General features: G+C 47.9%; 1 protein-coding gene across 1 annotated transcript in view; it reads right to left on the reverse strand.

Moving 5' to 3' along the window:
* The window catches only part of LOC142245367 (uncharacterized), a 32,183-nt gene extending 10,088 nt beyond the window's left edge, over positions 1-22,095 (reverse strand). Inside the window, exons 1-2 of the mRNA XM_075318015.1 lie at positions 22,018-22,095; positions 9,110-9,218 (exon numbers count right to left, since the gene is read on the reverse strand). Coding sequence (XP_075174130.1) covers positions 9,110-9,170 — 61 coding nt within the window. The 5' untranslated portion in view covers positions 9,171-9,218; positions 22,018-22,095. The remainder of the gene's footprint in view (positions 1-9,109; positions 9,219-22,017) is intronic.
* Between the last annotated feature and the right edge of the window lie 816 nt (positions 22,096-22,911).

Below are 22,911 nucleotides of genomic sequence, written 5' to 3' on the forward strand. Positions count from 1 at the left end.
AGGGGGCGGGGCCTGATCTTCGTGTTCCCTAAGCTAGGAGTCAGGTCTCCTGGTGTTTCAGTGCATGTACTCACCTATCTCTCTTTGTAGAGCCGTGCTTGCCTCGCCATCCAGTCTGCCGTATCCTGAACCCCGAACGCTGTCCATCTGCCATCCTGACAGTCCGCACCATCTCGGATCCCTGCGGTGACCCGTCATCTTGCTCCCAAGGTTCCGGACCCCGCCTGACATCATCTCGGCTTCCGAACCTGAGCTGCGTCACCCGGACTACCACCCGTAACTCCGTGGTCCCAGGGACTTCTCCGCTATTCCCGTGTGCAAGGACTGTTCTGCTGTTTCTAGTGTTCCAGCTGCCGGACTCTTTACTACCATCTAGGAGTTCGGTCCAGTGGATCCACCTCCGGGGCCTGCCCGTACACCTGGCCGTGACAGTACGCTATCACCACACAGCAGAGAAGGCAAACTCTCATTGGAGCAGAAAAGAACCCCCATCGTTGTATGCAGTAAGAAAGACTCTGCTGAGCTCCAGCAAAAGGTAAATGCTCCCTGTCCTGTTTGGCTGATTTATTTACTGCTGCGCCATGCCTACCTCAAGACATTCCTCCAGGAACCAGCTCTAGTTGGGGGGGGGGGGGGGCAAGAGGGCAACCCTCTGGCACTGCGCATCACCACCTAACTTCTGGGGCCCAGCAGCAGTGCTCGGCCATACCAAGGCCGAACATCCCAACTGGCGTCATAAACTCTTTATTTTATTTTTCTTTCTCCCCTTTTTAAATATTTTTTTACTCCCCATTACAAAAAGCCTGTTGCACGCGCCCGGTACATCCACATCGCTGCTCGGAGCCACCGCCGTGGCATCAGAGGCCTCCGGGGCGGCGTAATAGTTTTTTTAAGAGAATTTCTAATAAATTAGGATTTTATGGAATTTGGATGCCGGAATTTTTCCTCCTCAAACATTACAATTTAGCTTGAACCTTGCTTGAAAAATAAAGAATAATTGGATATTCATATTGCATACCTGTAGAGGGAAATGTCATCCAATAATAGTGTGTGTGTGTATACAGTACAGACCAAAAGTTTGGACACACCTTCTCATCCCTAGAACAACTGTTAAGAGGAGACTTTGTGCAGCAGGCCTTCATGGTAAAATAGCTGCTAGGAAACCACTGCTAAGGACAGGCAACAAGCAGAAGAGACTTGTTTAGCCCAAAGAACACAAGGAATGGACATTAGACCAGTGGAAATCTGTGCTTTGGTATGATGAGTCCAAATGTGAGATCTTTGGATCCAACCACCGTGTCTTTGTAGAAAAGGTGAACGGATGGACTCTACACGGCTGGTTCCCACCGTGAAGCATGGAGGAGGAGGTGTGATGGTGTGGGGGTGCTTTGCTGGTGACACTGTTGGGGATTTATTCAAAATTGAAGGCATACAAAACCAGCATGGCTACCACAGCATCTTGCAGCGGCATGTTATTCCATCCGGTTTGCGTTTAGTTGGATCATCATTTATTCATTTATTTTTCAACATGACAATGAACCCAAACACACCTCCAGGCTGTGTAAGGGCTATTTGACTAAGAAGGAGAGTGATGGGATGCTACGTCAGATGACCTGGCCTCCTCAGTCACCAGATCTGAACCCAATCGAGATGGTTTGGGTTGAGCTGGACCGCAGAGTGAAGGTAAAAGGGCCAACAAGTTCTAAGCATTTCTGGGAACTCCTTCAAGACTGTTGGAAAACCATTTCTGGTGACCACCTCTTGAAGCTCATCAAGAGAATGCCCAGAGTGTGCAAAGCAGTAATGAAAGCAAAAAGTGGCTACTTTGAAGAACCTAGAATATAAGACATACAGTGCCTACAAGTAGTATTCAACCCCCTGCAGATTTAGCAGGTTTACACATTCGGAATTAACTTGGCATTGTGACATTTGGACTGTAGATCAGCCTGGAAGTGTGAAATGCACTCCAGCAAAAAGGAATGTTATTTCTTTTTTTTTTTTTTTTTTAAATTGTGAAAAGTTTATTCAGAGGGTCATTTATTATTCATCCCCTCAAACCACCAGAATTCTGTTTGGTTCCCCTAAAGTATTAAGAAGTATTTCAGGCACAAAGAACAATGAGCTTCACATGTTTGGATTAATTATCTCTTTTTCCAGCCTTTTCGGGCTAATTAAGACCCTCCCCAAACTTGTGAACAGCACTCATACATGGTCAACATGGGAAAGACAAAGGAGCATTCCAAGGCCATCAGAGACAAGATCGTGGAGGGTCACAAGGCTGGCAAGGGGTACAAAACCCTTTCCAAGGAGTTGGGCCTACCTGTCTCCACTGTTGGGAGCATCATCCAGAAGTGGAAGGCTTATGGAACTACTGTTAGCCTTCCACGGCCTGGACAGCCTTTGAAAGTTTCCACCCGTGCCGAGGCCAGGCTTGTCCGAAGAGTCAAGGCTAACCCAAGGACAACAAGGAAGGAGCTCATGGCAGTGGGGATATTGGTTTCAGTCAATACCATAAGTAACGTACTCCACCGCAATGGTCTCCGTTCCAGACGAGCCCGTAAGGTACCTTTACTTTCAAAGCGTCATGTCAAGGCTCGTCTACAGTTTGCTCATGATCACTTGGAGGACTCTGAGACAGACTGGTTTAAGGTTCTCTGGTCTGATGAGACCAAGATCGAGATCTTTGGTGCCAACCACACACGTGACGTTTGGAGACTGGATGGCACTGCATACGACCCCAAGAATACCATCCCTACAGTCAAGCATGGTGGTGGCAGCATCATGCTGTGGGGCTGTTTCTCAGCCAAGGGGCCTGGCCATCTGGTCCGCATCCATGGGAAGATGGATAGCACGGCCTACCTGGAGATTTTGGCCAAGAACCTCCGCTCCTCCATCAAGGATCTTAAGATGGGTCGTCATTTCATCTTCCAACAAGACAACGACCCAAAGCACACAGCCAAGAAAACCAAGGCCTGGTTCAAGAGGGAAAAAATCAAGGTGTTGCAGTGGCCTAGTCAGTCTCCTGACCTTAACCCAATTGAAAACTTGTGGAAGGAGCTCAAGATTAAAGTCCACATGAGACACCCAAAGAACCTAGAAAACCTGGAGAAGATCTGCATGGAGGAGTAGGCCAAGATAACTCCAGAGACCTGTGCCGGCCTGATCAGGTCTTATAAAAGACGATTATTAGCTGTAATTGCAAACAAGGGTTATTCCACAAAATATTAAACCTAGGGGTTGAATAATAATTGACCCACACTTTTATGTTGAAAATTTATTAAAATTTAACTGAGCAACATAACTTGTTGGTTTGTAAGATTTATGCATCTGTTAATAAATCCTGCTCTTGTTTGAAGTTTGCAGGCTCTAACTTATTTGCATCTTATCAAACCTACTAAATCTGCAGGGGGTTGAATACTACTTGTAGGCACTGTATTTTCAGTTGTTTCACACTTTAAGTATTTCATTCCACATGTTTTAATTCACAGTTTTGATGCCTTCAACGTGAATCTACAATTTTCAGAGTCTTGAAAAATAAAGACAACTCTTTGAATGAGAAGGTGTGTCCAAACTTTTGGTCTGTACTGTGTAACACACACACATTATATTGTATATATACAAAATGTCTCCCCGTGAGCTTCTGTGCCCATTGAGTCCCATAACAGAGTACATTCCACAAACATTCACACACCTAGGTCATTAAAATGCAAGTCCCCTTTTTTGCCACCATGGCAGATCAAAGGATATGGCCAACTGTCAATCAGATATACATAGTGCACACTAAAGCCCCCGTCACACACAGCGGTATCGCTAGCGAGATCGCTGAAACGTCACAGGTTGTGTGACGTGCCAGCGATATCGATGTGTGTGACAAGCAGCAGCGAGCGGGCCCCTGCGGCGAGGTCATTGATCGTTACAAAACGATCAGGGCCATTTTTTGCATCGATCTGAATATGCAGGGAGCCAGCGTCTGGCAGCCTGTAAGCGACGGTACACTGGTAACCATGGTACACATCGGGTAACTATGCAAAGCGTTTTGCTTAGTTACCCGATGTGTACCATGGTTACCAGCGTGCGCCGGTTACAGGCTGCCAGACGCCAGCTCCCTGCACACGTAGCCAGGGTACACATCGGGTAACTATGCAAAGCGCTTTGCATAGTTACCCGATGTGTATCCTGGCTACCAAGCACAGCATTGTTACACAGGTCGCTGGTGGCTGGTCTTTGATCGGTGTGGAGATCTGCCTGATTGACAGCTCACCAGTGACTATGTAGTGACGCTCCAGCGATCCCTGCCAGGTCGGATCGCTGGTGGGATCGCTGGAACGTAGTTACTTGTGACGGGACCCTAAGGCTATGTTCACACTGGGCGTTTTTGCAGAGTTTTTTAGCTATAGATTTGCCTTAGTTTCATGCACATCATTACTAATAAAATGCTACTTTTTACAGTCCCAGCAAAGTCTATGATATTTCTGAAATCTCCTGCACACACACACACACACACACAAACACGTCAGGATTTTTTCCTGACGGTTTTGTGAAATACCTCCGGTTTTACTGCGTTATGAAAAGAATGAACATGTCAATTCTTTTCAGTGCTTTTGCTACGGTTTTTTAACCCTAGTGACAGTTGGACTCGCAGATACCCTGGATCAGCGGGTCTAACTGGGTTAATAAAAAACCCGGTTAGGCCCGGAGTTGATACAGGGTATCTGTCTGGCACTTAAAAATGGTGGTGGGGATAGGGGGATTGGAGCAGGCGCGGTATATTTACCGAATCACTGGCGCGGCTGTAAGCTCCCGTGGCTCCTCCACTTCTCCGTTCATTACCTATTCACTGCTTTCATCTGTGATTGGTTGCAGTCAGACGCGCCCCCAGCATCTGACTGCAACCAATTGCAGACCTGGTCTGCGGGTCTAGTGTAGAGAGAATGAATGAGCCGCTCATTCAGCGGTGACCTCACTCAGGCTGTTTACGGTCACACGTGCCGCCAGTTGTGACCGGAAGCCTCCTGAGTGAAGTGACCGCTGATCATGCGGCTCATTCATTCTCTGGAGCTCACAGCGGGCACTCCAGTTCTACGGCGCTCACTGTGATCTTCAGATGTAGCAGAGCTGAATCGCCGTGAGACCTCGTGTGGATTACGTTGGACCTGCAGGGGTGTGATTATACCATTAATAAAGTGGTGAAAGAGGGGGCTTTTTGCATTTCATTTCAAATAAAGGATTATTTCGGTTTGTTTATTTCTTTTCACTTATTACAGATTAGTGATGGGGGTGTCTCAGACGCCTGATAATACCAATCTAGGGCTTAGTCGCAGCTATGAGCTGCGATTAACCACTGATATTAACCTGATTGCCACCGCACCTGGGCAATTCGGGAAGAGCCAGGTAAAGTGCTGGGAGTGTTGCATCTAATGGCTGCGACAATCCTGGGCAGCTGCAGGCTGATATTTTTAGGCTGGGTCTCTCCAGACTGAGAATATCAGCCCCCAGCTGTTGGCTTTATCTTGGCTGGGTATCAATATTGGGGGGACCGCAGGCTGTTTTTTTTTTAATTATTTAGTTAAAAAACAGCATGGATCCCTGTTATTTTGATACCCAGCCAAGATAAAAGCCCACAGCTGTAGGCTTTATCTGTGCTGGGTATCAAAATATGGGGGACCCTACATCACTTTTTTTAATTTATTATTTACTGTACGATAGACACACAGACTCCATTGTGGGTGGGGGTAGAGCAGTGAATATGCATGAGGCTAATGAGCAGCAGGAGGGGCACCGGGAGCAGGTACGGATGATCCTAGAATATATGGGCTCCTTCCAGGTTAGTGGGCATGACCAGCTGGGTTAGTCGGCGTGAACGGCTTGGTTAGTGAGCTTGGCGAAGTTTTCTCTGTCCACTACAGTCATGCGCCGCCCCCCATGCCCTCCATGTGATAGGGGCCTGTTGAATGACATCATACCTGGAAGGAGCTTATACACTCTAACATCTACCGGAGACTGGTAAGTATAGCGCGCTTGCTTTATTCTTTTTCTACTTTTTTTTTTTTTTTTCACTACCCGAGTGCCAGATTCAGGTCAATACCGGCCCGGCCAAGCACTTGGGTACTCTTAAACCCTTGCTGGTCTTGACATCACAGAAAAAAAACCGCTGTAATGGAGTTTTCTCAAGAAATTTCTTGAGAGTTTGAAAGATTACCACACTTGAGTTCAAAAAAGCACCAATAATCGCATGCATTTTGGTGCATTTTTTATGCGTTTTTTTCTATGGCAAAAAACGCAGGTACCTGCAGAAAAGAAGTGACATGCACATTCGTTTTCTCAAGAAATTCTGCAGAAAGGTTCTTGAGAAAAAAATGCAATGTGCACACAGCTATTTTTTTTCCATAGGTTTTGTTGGGGAATGTCTGCAGAAAGGTTACAACCATTTTTTCAAGAAATTTCTGCAGCAAAAACGCAAAAAAAAGACGGGTAAAAAACGCTGTGTGCGCACAAGGCCTAAAAACACCACAAAAACAGCAGATGACTTCCAGGAGACAGCCTGCCACAAGATCAGGTTTTGGTCAGGAAAAAAAACGTTGCAAAAACGTCCTGTGTGAACATAGCCTAAACAGTAGCCTGAACGCAGGCCCCAGACACAGTAAACAGACAGATATATCAGATCTGTCACACAAATGTAAATATCCCCCATTGTCTCACACCTGTGTACAGACAACTGTGAAGAAGTGAAGAGTGGACCCAGCACCACAATCCAGTATATTAAAATAACAAAAATGTATTAGGTATTAAAAAATCCACCGGATCCAAAACATGAGAGAACATGCATAAGGGCATCTTATGCGTTTCGGACAATAAGTAAAAACAAGTACTTAATCATATCATACCTATAATTAAGGACTTGTTTTTACTTATTGTAAAGCTATATATCAGCCTGGCTGTCCTGGAGGACCACGAGCACCTGCAAGTCCTGGAGTGCAGTTGCCTATGGTAAGCTGAAGTCTCATTACCTTTTTTGTACAGACAACTGTACCAATCAGATAAGATCCGGTTCACGTAGTAACAGAGGCACCAAACCCCACACACTTCATAGTGACCATCAGATATAAGACCACCTTCAAACATATGTCATAACACAGGGATGGATCTGCCAGGCTTAAATACTTGGCAGGGACACATCTTGAGGACTCTTCATTTTCTCTCTGCTCTAAAGCTGGGTTCACACTAAGCGACAGCGACAACGACGTCGCTGTTACGTCACCATTTTCTGTGACGTAACAGCGACCTTGTAAGTCGCTGTTATGATCGCTGCTTAGCTGTCAAACACAGCAGAAGCAGCGATCATAACGTCGCTGTGCTACATGTGCAGAGAGCAGGGAGCCGCGCTTAGCGCTGGCTCCTTGCTCTCCTAGGTACAGTACACATCGGGTTAATTAACCCGATGTGTACTGCAGCTACATGTCACAGTGCAGAGAGCAGGGAGCCGCGCACACTGCTTAGCGCTGGCTCCTTGCTCTCCTTGCTACAGTATACATCGGGTTAATTACCCGATGCGTACTGCAGCTACATGTCACAGTGCAGAGAGCAGGGAGCCGCGCACACTGCTTAGCGCTGGCTCCTTGCTACAGTATACATCGGGTTAATTACCCGATGCGTACTGCAGCTACATGTCACAGTGCAGAGAGCAGGGAGCCGCGCACACTGCTTAGCGCTGGCTCCTTGCTCTCCTTGCTACAGTATACATCGGGTTAATTACCCGATGTGTGCTGCAGCCACATGTGCACAGAGCAGGAGCCGGCACTAGCAGCAAGGGCGGAGGCTGGTAACGAAGGTAAATATCGGGTAACCAGGGAAAGGTCTTCCCTTGGTTACCCGATGTTTACGCTGGTTACAGCTTACCACAGCTGCCAGACGCCGGCTCCTGCTCCCTGCTCGCTTCATTTTGTCGCTCTCTCGCTGTCACACACAGCGATGTGTGTGTCACAGCGGGAGAGTGACGACCAAAAAATGAAGCTGGACATTCAGCAACGACCGGCGACCTCACAGCAGGGGCCAGGTCGTTGCTGGATGTCACACACAGCGACAGCGACGGGACGTCGCTGCAACGTCACAGAAAATGGTGACGTAGCAGCGACGTCGTTGTCGCTGTGTGTGACACCAGCTTAACACTCCACTTCTCTCTGAGTCTTGTACTTTACCCTCTCTGTTTGACACTTCATTCATTCTCTCACTGAACTATTCATTCTCTCACTCTTCACTTGTTTCAGACTTACAACTCTCTTTCCCCTACCCCTGCTGCTCGCTCGCTCTCTATCTCTTGTTGCCTGTCTCTTCAGCTTACGTGCAGCGTCCTACAGAAGCCATTCCTGGAAATTGCTAAGTATCATTAACGTTTGCTTTGCTTCCCTCCAGATTGCATTGCTGTATTAACCTCTTTATCTCCATAGGGAAAGTGAGTGACAGTATAATTTGGGTGCACAATCGTGTGACGTCGGTGGGAATTCATAGAACATTGTGGATTTTGTGCTATTAGATATTGTGCTTTTTGTTGTGGTACTTAGTAGCAATATATATACTGTAGACATTTGAGTGTGTTTAATAAATATCGTTTATTAGTACACAGTTTCTTCTCAGTTAGTCGCCGAGGATATATATTATATATAGCAAAGAAATAGATAGTGTTAAGTGTTTATATGCTGCATCATATATTAACTATTGTTAGTCAAATCTGATAATGATAATTAATACCAGGTGTTAGCTTATATTACATTAACAAGCCTGTTAATAGGTGAAAATAATATTGGCGCTAGCCCTGTAACAATACCCTAGTGTGCGCTGTGGAAATTCTGTCCATTCTTCAATGGCTAATTCAAGTGGACCACTGGCCTCCATCTTCCATGTGACAGAGTGCAGGATGTGCTCATATTGTGTCTCTCTTGTAGTGAGAAATGCTCAGGAGTCAGTGCTATTGGGTTGTGTCCGTCTCACACTCCCTGATACCTACATGCACAGAGCACAGCGGAGGAGCCGTATGATTGTAATAAGAAGCCCAGTGATTGAGGAGAATGTGACTCTTCTCTCTTTAGTGGTGACTCCTCACCGGGGCGGTTACCTGTAAGAACGTCCTCTTTGCATCGCTCACCATCCCGCACGTCATGTTCTCCTTTGGCCATTATGACTTCAGAATTTATATTTTTCAGATCTTTACTCAGACTTTAAAGCTGTAAAAGTAATAATGTAATTATCAGAGACAGAAGGAAAACTCACGTGGAATATTCTAGATGAACGCTTTTACTACAAGCTCGTGCTGCACCTGAGCTGCGCATAGATTAGATCATCTCCACCTCCTCTATCACTAAGTGCTGCCCACAGAGTCAGTACAGCAGCGATAGAAGCAGACGTCACTGGAGCAGGGTCCAGACAACATTACGACAGTGATTTCCTGTATTATTTTGTCTTCACACTTTAGACACCTTATCATGGACCGGACCATCTCTGCTGTGATGTAGGTGCGACTATTTGGGGTCAATGTCACTCCACAGCTCAATCTCACACTCACCCTTCATTCAGGCTACAGATAGTACACACGTGCCCCCAACCAGTCCACACACCCAAGACGATGTCACATGCCACCACTTACCGAAAAGGCGTTAAAAGGGGTTTTGCCACCACACACTTTGCTGTTACAATCATCTAAACTGGTATACATGTTCACAGAAAATGTTTAGAGTAGATAACTTGAATAAATAATACCGTTTTATATGTTTTCTTGTTTGTTTGTTGCCCTTTACATTGTACTGAACGGGATAGATTGTAGGAGGAAATACAAGAAAATCCATGTGACATTGGCTGAGCAGCCGCATCACTGCCTTTACTGTCTCCTTCCCCACTACTGTGTTCAAATAGTCCTTACTACATTTCAGCTTGACAGAAATCCTTTTTATTTCCTTAAAAATGATGTGTGCTCGTTATTTCCCCTCCCAGAAACCATATACGGTATCTATCCAAAAAGGTTGACAGGACTTTGGTCCAGTGGCCATGTCAGTAGTTCGTCAAAATAAGCCCCAGGTACTGTGTGTTTTACAGAAAGTGAGAGGAAAGGAGTGATATGAGATAATATTCATGAAGAATAAGTAAATAAGAGAAAAAAAGGGTGATGTCTGATAGGCGTCAATAGATAAGTGTATATTTATACAGGCCGTCCCCAGGTTACGAACTAAATAGGTTGGTACACAACTCAAATTTGTATAGAAGTTGGCATTCGGCCAGCGTCGTACGTCATCCACACAAAAAGGCCTCAATGATGCTCTTGTGAATGTGCACTTTGATTTGCCCTGCTGAGGGCAGATCAAAGTATTGTAGTGCGCATGGGCGGTCTTTGACCTTTCCTCTAGCCTGTGCATTACAGTACTTTGTTCTGCCCTCAGCATGGCAGATAAAATTGTGCATGCGCACGAGCACCATTGAGGCCTCTGTGTGGCTGATGTAGGACGCGCCCTCCACATGAAGTTGGGAAGGAGGACAATGATGTATGGAAGAATGGAGGCGCCGAACCTGAGACCAGCAATACCCATTTGTCTCGACTGCCTCTCAGATGAGTATAATAAAAGCTGTTCTTCATGTTCTACACAGCAGCCTGGGCTCTAATATACTGTATTCGGGCTCACTGGTGGTGGCCGCCGCTTATAGTGGACAAATCTGGTGACAGGTTTTATTTAAACAAAAAATGGTACCAGTGCCATCAGTGTTTGGTCCCTGTATGATCGGTGTTTGGTCCCTGTGTTATTAGTGTTTGGTCCGTGTGACATCCATGTGTCCGTTTTTACCATCAGTCATCAGTGTTTTTCACTGATGGATAAAGAAATAAATTACAAAGCTTCTTCTATACTTCGCAATGTTAAACACGGACAGCACACGGACCGTACACTGATGCCATCCGTGTGCCGTACGTGTTTACACAGACCAATAAACTTGTATTGGCCCTTATCATCCATTCTGCTGGAAAAATATGGACATCTAAACAGCACCATAAGTAATAACAGATAAGTGATTTATCCATGAAAAAAAGCATACAAGCTTTATGTGCCACAGGGTGAATATCATGGTTGTGATGTTGTTGCAGGAAGATGTGCAACAACCCAGTCAGATGAACTGATTTTCAATTGTAAAAATTTCTGCAACAAAATCTGCTGCTAGTTGCACAGAAAAGGGTTTTGATGCATTTTTTTGCACAGAAACCCCCCATGGTGGAATAAAAAGCCAATAAAATAAATGAGATTGTTAAACTCTCATGTACAATATTTTTTACATCTTGTAAATTGACCTGTGATGCAGATGTTACAATCAGCAGCATGAGAATTGTTTCTGAATTTGTGATGATCTTTTTCGCCCAAATTGATTCTACTGAAGAGCTCATTATTATTCTATTAAAACATGTCAGTTTATGATGCGGAAAAAATCCCAGTGGGCAGATTTCTATAAATCCCATCCACTGCACTTGTACTGTACAACACAGTGTTTTGGATGCAGTGAAAACAAGCTGTGAGCAAAACGCTGCAAACCCCGATTGTGGGCGCCGGCCTTAGGCCATGTGCACACTGAGTATTTGGTGAGATTTTACCTCAGTATTTGTAAGCAAAAAACAGGAGTGGGGAAAATGCATAAGTGGTGCCCGTGTTTCTACTATGCTGATTGTTCCACACCTAGTTTTGTCTCACAAATACTGAAGTAAAAAACCTCACCAAAAACTCAACGTGTGCACACGGCCCAAGACTGACTGATAATTCAGTAACGAGCATTTATTGAATTGCTCATTCACGATAATTGGCCTGTCAAACTCACTAGCAAGCACCCACTTGTGCTATATGCTGTAATTCCATCAGTATTAGGCTATGTGCGCACATTGCGTTCTCTGCAGTGCGGAAAAGAACGCACCCTCTGGCAGACTGGACACTGCGTTTATAAAATAAAATGCATCCACAACGCATGCATTTTGGATGCTTTTTCCATGCGTTTTGGATGCATTTTTGACAGTGCATTCCTCCGGCAATTCAGCTCTGCTACATGCCAGCTGACAGCCGACACAGACAGAGTCGCGCGATGAGAATGAACTTGGTGAACTTCACCCGACTTCATTGTCATACCACAGCTCTGTCTGTGTGTGGCATCCCGATTATCATCTTCACCGCACACATCCCGACATTCCCGCACACATCCCGACATTACCGCCGACATCCCCGCACACATCCCGACATTCCCGCACACATCCTGACATTACCGCCGACATCCCCGCACACATCCCGACATTCCCGCACACATCCCGACATTACTGCCGACATTCCCGCACACATCCCGACATTACCGCCGACATCCCCGCACACAACCAGACATTCCCGCACAGATCCTGACATTACCGCCGACATCCCCGCACACATCCCGACATTGCCGCCGACATCCCCGCACACAACCCGACATTCCCGCACACATCCTGACATTACCGCCGACATTCCCGCACACATCCTGACATTACCGCCGACATCCCCGCACACAACCCGACATTCCCGCACACATCCTGACATTACCGCCGACATCCCCGCACACAACCCGACATTTCCGCACACATCCTGACATTAAAGCCGACATCCCCGCACACAACCCGACATTCCCGCACACATCCTGACATTACCGCCGACATCCCCGCACACGTCCCGACATTACCGCCGACATCCCCACACACAACCAGACATTCCCACACACATCCTGACATTACCGTCGACATCCCCGCCGACATCCTGACATTACCACCGACATCCCCGCACACAACCCGACATTCCCGCACACATCCTGACATTACCGCCGACATCCCCGCCCACATCCCGACATTACCGCCGACATCCCTGCACACATCCCGACATTACCGCCCACATCCCGACATTACCACCGACATCCCCACACACAACCCGACATTCACGCACACATCCTGACATTACCGCCGACATCCCCGCACACATCCTGACATTACCGTTTACATCACCGCACACATCCCGACACTACAGCCCTCATCATCACCGCACACACACGGGCATTACCTCAGTGACGTCCCCGCTGACAGCACGATTCACTTCAGTTGCGTGGAGCTCACAGGAGCGGCGGTGTTTTACAGCCTCTCCTGTCAGCTTCATGTAGCAGAGCTGGATGCGTCGCGGGATCTCTGGATTACGCCGGACCTGGAGGGGTATTTGGGGATTTTAATAAAGTGGTGAAAGAGGGTGTTTTTTTGTCTTTTATTCCAAATAAATGATTTTTTCGGGTGTATGTGTTTATTTACTTTCACTTACAGGTTAATTATGGAAGGTATCTCGGGGAGACGCCGGTCATGATTAACCTAGGACTTAGTGGCAGCTATGGGCTGCTGCCATTAACCCCTTATTACCCCGATTGCCACCGCACCAGGGCAATTCGGGATGAGCCGGGTAAAGTCCCGGGACTGTCGCATGTAATGGATGCGGCAATTCCGGGCGGCTCCTGGCTGATAGTTAGGCTGGGGGGCTCCCCATAACGTGGCGCTCCCCATCCTGAGAATACCAGCCTTCAGCCGTGTGGCTTTATCTTGGCTGGTATCAAAATTTGGGGGGGACGCACGTCGTTTTTTTTTAAATTATTTATTTATTTTACTGCAAGATATAGACCCGCCCACCTGCGGCTGTGATTGGTTGCAGTGAGACAGCTGTCACTCAGCGTGGGGGCGTGTCTGACTGCAACCAATCATAGGCGCCGGTGGGCGGGGAAAGCAGGGAATACGAGATTGAATAATGAGCGGCCGGCATTTTCAAAAGAGGAAAAGCCGCCGGAGAAGTGTGAACGCCGTGCAGCGCCGTGCCGGTGATCGGGGAACGGTGAGTATGAGAGAGGGGGGGGAGACTGACCGACGGACAGAGGGACAGACAGAGAGACCAACCGACAGAGAGAGAGAGACAGACAGAGCGACTAACTGACAAAGAAAGAGACCGACCGACCAACAGACAGAGGGAGATTCACTGACATCCACAGACAGAAATTGACCGACATCACAGAGACTGAAGAGACCTGCGTTTTGCTTCTCAAAAAAGCATGCGGAATGCAACAAAAATGCAGTCCAAGTGCATTTTGGTTGCGTTCTGACCCACATCATTGATTTCAACGGGTGGAGAACGCAGCTACAACGCACAAAAGAAGTGACATGCTGCTTTTTTTCCGCAGCGATTTTGGACATCCAAAACGCTGAGTTTACAAACGCAGCGTGTGCATTGATTTTTCTGTTTTCTCATAGACTTTGCTGAGGAAGCTGAACGCATGCAGTTACGCTGCAGTTCAAAACGCAGCGTTTCCGCAGGAAAAAATGCAACGTGCGCACATAGCCTTAGGGTAAGAACGCACTTTGCGTTCACCTACTTGCAGTTCTAAACGCACGTTTTGGGCTTAATTGATTTGACCAAAGTTGCCTTTTTCATAAATTTAGTGATGAAAACGCATGCGTATTTACCGTGTTTTAGATGCGTTTTCAGGGCTTTTTACATGCTTTTTCACCTGCGTTTTGACAGATGCGTTTTGCACATCAAGACACTGCTTAATAAAGTTTAAACAGTCAAACAGAATGAAAAAAAAAGAAAAAAAGGATCAAATCTATATTAATGGGAAAAATAATGAAAATAGATATATTTCATAAAATTATAGCGGTAATATACATTTTATCCCTAAAATAGCAATAAATGCATATTTTTCTTAAATTTAATTGTCGGATTATGTGTGTGTGTAAAGGGACATATCAAATCATTATATTGATGTCCAAAAAGCATGCGTTTTGGTAGTCCAAAACACATGTTTTCTGCACTGAAAAAGCAGGTAAAACGCAGGAATTTGAAGGAATCTTGGTTTTTGCCATTTCTCATTGACTTCAATGTTAGCAAAAAGCACCCAAAATGGCAAAAACAATTGACATGATGCTTCTTTGAACGCATGGTTTTTGCCACAAAATATGCAAATTAAACGCAGCATTTAGAAATGCAAAGTGCGGTCTTAAAATCCCCATTTTCCATTGACTTTGCTGGAAAATCAAAACGCATGCCTTTTGGCATGAAAAAGGTGCTTCTCAAAAGGGACCTAAAAGCACCTGAAACGCAGGTGGAAACGCAAAGTGCGTTCTTATCCTTATGGTATATAGCCAAAATCATGGTCTCTGACTGGGCTTTAGCATTTATCAGGGGGAGTCACGAGGCCCCCATACACATTAGGCTAGGTTCACATTTCCGTTGTTTTAAATCCGTCAGCGACGGATCCGCCGTTTTTTAGATGGCAACTGACGCAACGGATGTGTTTTCCTGTGAACGGAATCCTGTGAAAAAACGGATCCGTCGCGTCCGTTATATTCACTGTGCGTCCGTTTTTTGACAGATCCGTCGTGATCGTTTGTGTTTCGGACAGCCCAGTAGGTGTGCCAGACTTGCTGGGCATGCTCAGTAGAGCATGACGGAATCCAGCGCTGGATTCCGTCGTAAGACGGATTACGACGGAATCCAGCACCATAGACATCCATTACAAGCTTGATGGATTGCGACGGATTCCTGCGCGGTACGTTAATTTTGACGGCCCAAAAAACGTTATATTCTGCGTCGTTCAGACCAAAGACGAATGATGCGCCGCGCAGCGGATGCAACGCAAGGGCAGTCGTAATCCGCCACTCATACAAGTCTATGGGAAACAACAGAATCCGCCAAATGGATTCCGTTGTTTACCAGAGCCGCAGATTGTGACTGATACAAATTGACAGAAATGTGATCCTAGCCTTAAGCCTGTCAGATAATCCCGCCAATACCAGTGTGGTTGATCTTAGTCTAGTGTGTATGGGCAGTGGCGTACCTAGAGTAAGATGGGCCCCAGTGCGAGATTTGGACCTGGTTTCATCCCCCCATGCATGTTGGTTAGATGTATGAGCTCCTATAATGTTCAAAATTGTATAAAGACATAGGCCTTCTGCCCACAGGGCATTTTTTCTTAACATGCTTTCTAGTGTTTTTCCTTGCTTTTTTTTTAATCAATAAAAGCAAGGTAAAATCATTGTGGCAAAGTCTATGAGAGTCGTGACTTGCTGTGAACTGCACACGTTGCTTCTTTTTCGGTTTCTTTTTTTATTGCTAAAAAAAGAAGAAACAAGTCAGTTCGTTTAGCATTTAGCGTTTTTTTCTGTTTTTCCCCAATTGACTTCAATGAAGTCAGTGAAAATGCAGGAAAAAACGCATATGGAATGACTACGTTGCTTTTGTGCTTTTTTTTATGTGCTTTTTGTCATCACTGGGGTTCCCAGCAATAGAAATAAGCGATCCTGATAGTCAAAGATCAGAAAAAAAACGTACGATCTTTGGCTAGGTCCGGATCGGACATCAGATCATTTACCGCAAAATATCTTGCCAAGCGTCCGTAAATAAATTGGATGACAAAACCATCCTCTCCTTGTCCATCACAGACAGCCATGTCAAGTATTGGCATCACTGTGATTGGCCACTGTAAAAAAAAAAAAAAAAAAGGAACCAAAAGGGATAAAGCAGTACATACTTACAAAGTCCCGGCGGCTGCAACGTTACTTCTGGACCCATCAATTATCTCTAATTAATATTCACTGCTTTCCCCGCCCACCGGCCTATCTGATTGGCTGCACTCAGACCCCACCCACAGACAGCGTCTGATTAGTTGGAATCACAGGCGCTGTCTCAGGGTCTATATTGTGGTATAACGTAAATAAATAAAACAATTGGCGTAGCGTCCCCCCTGTACTGATAAAGCCAAATAAAGCCGGGTACAGCCCCCAGCCGTGCGCTTATCTTGGCTGTGTATCAAAATAAGAGGGACAGCATGCAGCTTTTTTTTTTTTAATTAAATAAATAATTAAAAAAAAAAAACAGTGTGCGCCCCCCCCCCCCCCATCCCCTAATTTTGATACCCAGCTAAGATAATGCCCGACAGTTGGGGACTGGATTCTCAGCTTAGGGAGTCCTATGACTATTAGGCCACCCCCCAAGCTAAGAGTAGCAACTTGCAGCCGCCCGGGATTGTCGCATCCAATAGATGTGATAAGCCTGGAGCTTTACCCAGCTCTTCCGATTGACCTGGTGCAGTGGCAATCGGGGTAATATAAGAGGTTAATAACAACCCACAGCTGTCACTAAGCTGTAGATTAGTGATGGCAAGCAACTATGACATCCCCCATCACTAATCTGTAAGTAAAAGTAAACACTGGAAAAATCCTTTATTTGAAATAAAAGAAAAAGAAACGCCCTCTCTCACCACTTTATTAACCCCAAAACACCCATGAAGGTCTGACGTAATTCATACGAGGTCCCGTGACAATTCAGCTCTGCTACATCTGAAATTACAGTGCGCGATCATGGAACATGATTGAATGCTGTAACTACAGGAAGAGTGAGCTGCGATTAGCGGTGACGTCACTCAGGTTAGTAACGGTCACAGTTGGACGTTCACGTGTGACTGCAGATAACCAGAGTGACATCATAAGGTGAATTGCGTTCATGCGGGCCAATCACCAGGGTTTCCTGCAGATCCATCGGCATAAACGCAATTCACCTTGTGACTTCACCAGGTTTCCCTGCACCAAGGCCTTGCGGTCTTTACCACGGGACTTTGCTGGAGGGAAGTCTGAAGACATAGGTGCCATGGTCTGTGAGGCGATCTGTAGTTTATTAAGCCTGGGTGAGAGAGAGAGACAGAGGCATGAGAAAAGGAGGACGAGAGAGAGAGAGAGAGAGAGAGAGAGAGAGAGGCATGAGAAAAGGAGGACGAGAGAGAGAGAGAGAGAGGCATGAGAAAAGGAGGTCGAGAGAGAGAGAGAGAGGCCAGGAGGCATGAGAAAAGGAGGACGAGAGAGAGAGAGAGGCCAGGAGGTGTGAAAAAAAGGACGAGAGAGAGAGGGGCCAGGAGGTGTGAGAAAAGGAGGACGAGAGAGAGAGACAGAGGCATGAGAAAAGGAGGACGAGAGAGGGAGGCCAGGAGGTGTGAGAAAAGGAGGATGAGAGAGAGAGAGGCCAGGAGGTGTGAGAAAAGGAGGACGAGAGAGAGAGGCCAGGAGGTGTGAGAAAAGGAGGACGAGAGAGAGAGAGAGGCCAGGAGGTGTGAGAAAAGGAGGATGAGAGAGAGAGAGAGGCCAGGAGGTGTGAGAAAAGGAGGACGAGAGAGAGAGAGAGGCCAGGAGGTGTGAGAAAAGGAGGATGAGAGAGAGAGAGAGGCCAGGAGGTGTGAGAAAAGGAGGACGAGAGAGAGAGAGAGGCCAGGAGGTGTGAGAAAATGAGGATGAGAGAGAGAGAGAGGCCAGGAGGTGTGAGAAAAGGAGGACGAGAGAGAGAGAGAGGCCAGGAGGTGTGAGAAAAGGAGGATGAGAGAGAGAGAGAGAGGCCAGGAGGTGTGAGAAAAGGAGGATGAGAGAGAGAGAGGCCAGGAGGTGTGAGAAAAGGAGGACGAGAGAGAGAGAGAGAGGCCAGGAGGTGTTAGAAAAGGAGGACGAGAGAGAGAGAGAGAGGCCAGGAGGTGTGAGAAAAGGAGGACGAGAGAGAGAGAGAGGCCAGGAAGTGTGAGAAAAGGAGGTCGAGAGAGAGAGAGAGAGAGAGAGGCCAGGAGGCATGAGAAAAGGAGGACGAGAGAGAGAGGCCAGGAGGTGTGAGAAAAGGAGGACGAGAGAGAGAGAGAGAGGGGCCAGGAGGTGTGAGAAAAGGAGGACGAGAGAGAGAGACAGAGGCATGAGAAAAGGAGGAAGAGAGAGAGAGAGACAGACAGAGGCATGAGAAAAGGAGGACGAGAGAGAGAGAGAGAGAGAGAGAGAGAGAGACAGAGGCATGAGAAAAGGAGGAAGAGAGAGAGAGAGAGAGGCATGAGAAAAGGAGGACGAGAGAGAGAGAGAGGCCAGGAGGTGTGAAAAAAAGGATGAGAGAGAGAGAGAGAGAGAGGCCAGGAGGTGTGAGAAAAGGAGGACGAGAGAGAGAGACAGAGGCATGAGAAAAGGAGGACGAGAGAGAGAGAGACCAGGAGGTGTGAGAAAAGGAGGACGAGAGAGAGAGGCCAGGAGGTGTGAGAAAAGGAGGACGAGAGAGAGAGAGAGGCCAGGAGGTGTGAGAAAAGGAGGATGAGAGAGAGAGAGAGGCCAGGAGGTGTGAGAAAAGGAGGACGAGAGAGAGAGAGAGAGAGAGAGAGGCCAGGAGGTGTGAGAAAAGGAGGATGAGAGAGAGAGAGAGAGAGAGAGGCCAGGAGGTGTGAGAAAAGGAGGACGAGAGAGAGAGAGGCCAGGAGGTGTGAGAAAAGGAGGACGAGAGAGAGAGAGGCCAGGAGGTGTGAGAAAAGGAGGACGAGAGAGAGAGAGAATAAGGAATAACGTTTGGAACACCATTCTAAGTCTGAACTGGGTGCAAGCTAGGGACCCCAATGTAGAGAAATACTTTGGCGTAGTGTTGGGGCTCTATTGCATTGATCAATTCAGTAGCTAAATTTCTCTTTATTCATATGTTCATGGCAGTAATGCAGATTCCATTTTTCACATTTTCACTCTTACATGTAGCTATTGGATTTTTCAAGTCAGTATTCACACAGCAGTTTCTGCTATTCCATGTATTCCCCTTACATAGTCACTGGTGTTGCATACCTTATCTCCCCATAGTGATGTTTTTTTTTTAGGTTTTTGCACCCAGTTCAGACTTAGAATGGTGTTCCAAACGTTATTCCTTATTGTTAGTAGTTTTTCGTTTGGGAACCCTCCCCACACACCTATTGCCAATCCATATCATACGCATATATAGCCTGGGTCTCAGCTTCCCATACACGGTAAGTTTTTTTAACTGCATGAGAGGACACACACAAGCTAGGGACCCTAACGTAGAGAAATACTTTGGCGTAGTGTTGGGGCTCTATTGCATTGATCAATTCAGTAGCTAAATTTCTCTTTATTCATATATTCATGGCAGTAATGCAGATTCCATTTTTCACATATTCACTCTTGCATATAGCTATTGGATTTTTCAAGTCAGTATTCACACAGCAGTTTCTGCTATTCCATGTATTCCCCTTACATAGTCACTGGTGTTGCATACCTTATCTCCCCATAGTGAGAGAGAGAGGCCAGGAGGTGTGAGAAAAGGAGGACGAGAGAGAGAGAGGCCAGGAGGTGTGAGAAAAGGAGGACGAGAGAGAGAGAGAGGCCAGGAGGTGTGAGAAAAGGAGGACGAGAGAGAGAGAGGCCAGGAGGTGTGAGAAAAGGAGGACGAGAGAGAGAGAGAGAGAGGCCAGGAGGTGTGAGAAAAGGAGGACGAGAGAGAGAGAGGCCAGGAGGTGTGAGAAAAGGAGGACGAGAGAGAGAGAGAGAGAGGAGAGGCCGAGAGGTGTGAGAAAAGGAGGACATTAGAGAGAGAGGAGAGGCCCGGAGGTGTGAGAAAAGGAGGACATTAGAGAGAGGAGAGGCCTGGAGGTGTGAGAAAAGGAGGTGTGAGAAAAGGAGGATGAGAGAGAGAGAGAGAGAGAGGCCAGGAGGTGTGAGAAAAGGAGGATGAGAGAGAGAGAGAGAGGCCAGGAGGTGTGAGAAAAGGAGGACATTAGAGAGAGAGAGAGGAGAGGCCAGGAGGTGTGAGAAAAGGAGGACATTAGAGAGAGAGAGGAGAGGCCAGGAGGTGTGAGAAAAGGAGGACATTAGAGAGAGAGAGAGGAGAGGCAAGGAGGTGTGAGAAAAGGAGGACATTAGAGAGAGAGAGGAGAGTCCAGGAGGTGTGAGAAAAGGAGGACATGAGAGAGAGGAGAGGCCAGGAGGTGTGAGAAAAGGAGGACATGAGAGAGAGAGAGAGAGAGGAGAGGCCAGGAGGTGTGAGAAAAGGAGGACATGAGAGAGAGAGGCCAGGAGGTGTGAGAAAAGGAGGACGAGAGAGAGAGAGGGGCCAGGAGGTGTGAGAAAAGGGGGACATTAGAGAGAGAGAGAGGAGAGGCCAGGAGGTGTGAGAAAAGGAGGACATGAGAGAGAGAGGCCAGGAGGTGTGAGAAAAGGGGGACATTAGAGAGAGAGGAGAGGCCAGGAGGTGTGAGAAAAGGAGGACATGAGAGAGAGAGGCCAGGAGGTGTGAGAAAAGGAGGACGAGAGAGAGAGAGAGGAGAGGCCAGGAGGTGTGAGAAAAGGAGGACATTAGAGAGAGAGAGGAGAGGCCAGGAGGTGTGAGAAAAGGAGGACATTAGAGAGAGAGAGGAGAGGCAAGGAGGTGTGAGAAAAGGAGGACATTAGAGAGAGAGAGGAGAGTCCAGGAGGTGTGAGAAAAGGAGGACATGAGAGAGAGGAGAGGCCAGGAGGTGTGAGAAAAGGAGGACATGAGAGAGAGAGAGAGGAGAGGCCAGGAGGTGTGAGAAAAGGAGGACATTAGAGAGAGAGAGAGAGGAGAGGCCAGGAGGTGTGAGAAAAGGAGGACATGAGAGAGAGGGAGGCCAGGAGGTGTGAGAAAAGGAGGACATGAGAGAGAGGAGAGGCCAGGAGGTGTGAGAAAAGGAGGACATGAGAGAGAGAGAGAGGAGAGGCCAGGAGGTGTGAGAAAAGGAGGACATGAGAGAGAGGAGAGGCCAGGAGGTGTGAGAAAAGGAGGACATGAGAGAGAGAGAGAGGAGAGGCCAGGAGGTGTGAGAAAAGGAGGACATGAGAGAGAGAGAGGAGAGGCCAGGAGGTGTGAGAAAAGTCTTCATCATGGCTGCAGGTGACAGGGGAGACGTCCTGCACTGGTGATGTGCTGGGAGCGTCTGAGGTGACTGGATATGAATGACGCCCCCAGCACATCCCCAGGGCAGGACGTCTCCCCTGTCACCTGCAGCCATGATGAAAATTACACCCCTCAGCCCAGCATCTTTGCGGTAGGAGATGAATCAGGGCAGCGGCTTCCTTGTCCTCTGCTGCCGGCTGTTCAGAGCGCAGCAATTATGAGGAGTTTGTCCTGTGATTGCTGCACATGAGCATAGGCTACATACCGGTATGGTAGAATGTACGTACGGGCTCCTTCCAGATATGACGTCATTTCCGTCACTCGTTAGGGGCGTGTTCTGGTTTGCAGAGGCAGGAAGTTACGCCATTGCCTCAAGCAGTGCGCTTCTTGTGGATGTTCTTTTCTCATGTAGCGCCGTGTTCTCGTTTTTCCGGACAGCGCCATGAGTGATATTTCTCCTGCACAGAGCGGTTATTGTGCTCACTAGGAGTAACGGGAGTTCTTTATTTTTGGTAGATGACCCTCTGTGAGGGGGGGGGGGTCGACGCCTCTGGGGACCCTCTGTGAGGCGGGGGTCGACGCCTCTGGGGACCCTCTGTGGGGGTGTCGACGCCTCTGGGAACCCTCTGTGGGGGGGGTCGACGCCTCTGGGGACCCTCTGTGGGGGGGGTCGACGCCTCTGGGGACCCTCTGTGGGGGGGGGGGGGTCGATGCCTCTGGGGACCCTCTGTGGGGGGGGGGGGGGTCGACGCCTCTGGGGGGGGGTGGGGGTCGACGCCTCTGGGGACCCTCTGTGGGGGGGGGTCAACGCCTCTGGGGACCCTCTGTGGGGGGGGGGGTCAACGCCTCTGGGGACCCTCTGTGGGGGGGGTCGACGCCTCTGGGGACCCTCTGTGGGGGGGGGTCGACGCCTCTGGGGACCCTCTGTGGTGGGGGGGGGGTCGACGCCTCTGGGGACCCTCTGTGGTGGGGGGGGGTCGACGCCTCTGGGGACCCTCTGTGGTGGGGGGGGGGGTCGACGCCTCTGGGGACCCTGTGGGGGGGGGTCGATGCCTCTGGGGACCCTGTGGGGGGGGGGTCGATGCCTCTGGGGACCCTGTGGGGGGGGGGGGTCGACGCCTCTGGGGACCCTGTGGGGGGGGGTCGACGCCTCTGGGGA

The sequence above is a fragment of the Anomaloglossus baeobatrachus genome, chromosome 7 (assembly GCF_048569485.1).
Source record: "Anomaloglossus baeobatrachus isolate aAnoBae1 chromosome 7, aAnoBae1.hap1, whole genome shotgun sequence".
Classification (NCBI taxonomy): Eukaryota; Metazoa; Chordata; class Amphibia; order Anura; family Aromobatidae; genus Anomaloglossus; species Anomaloglossus baeobatrachus.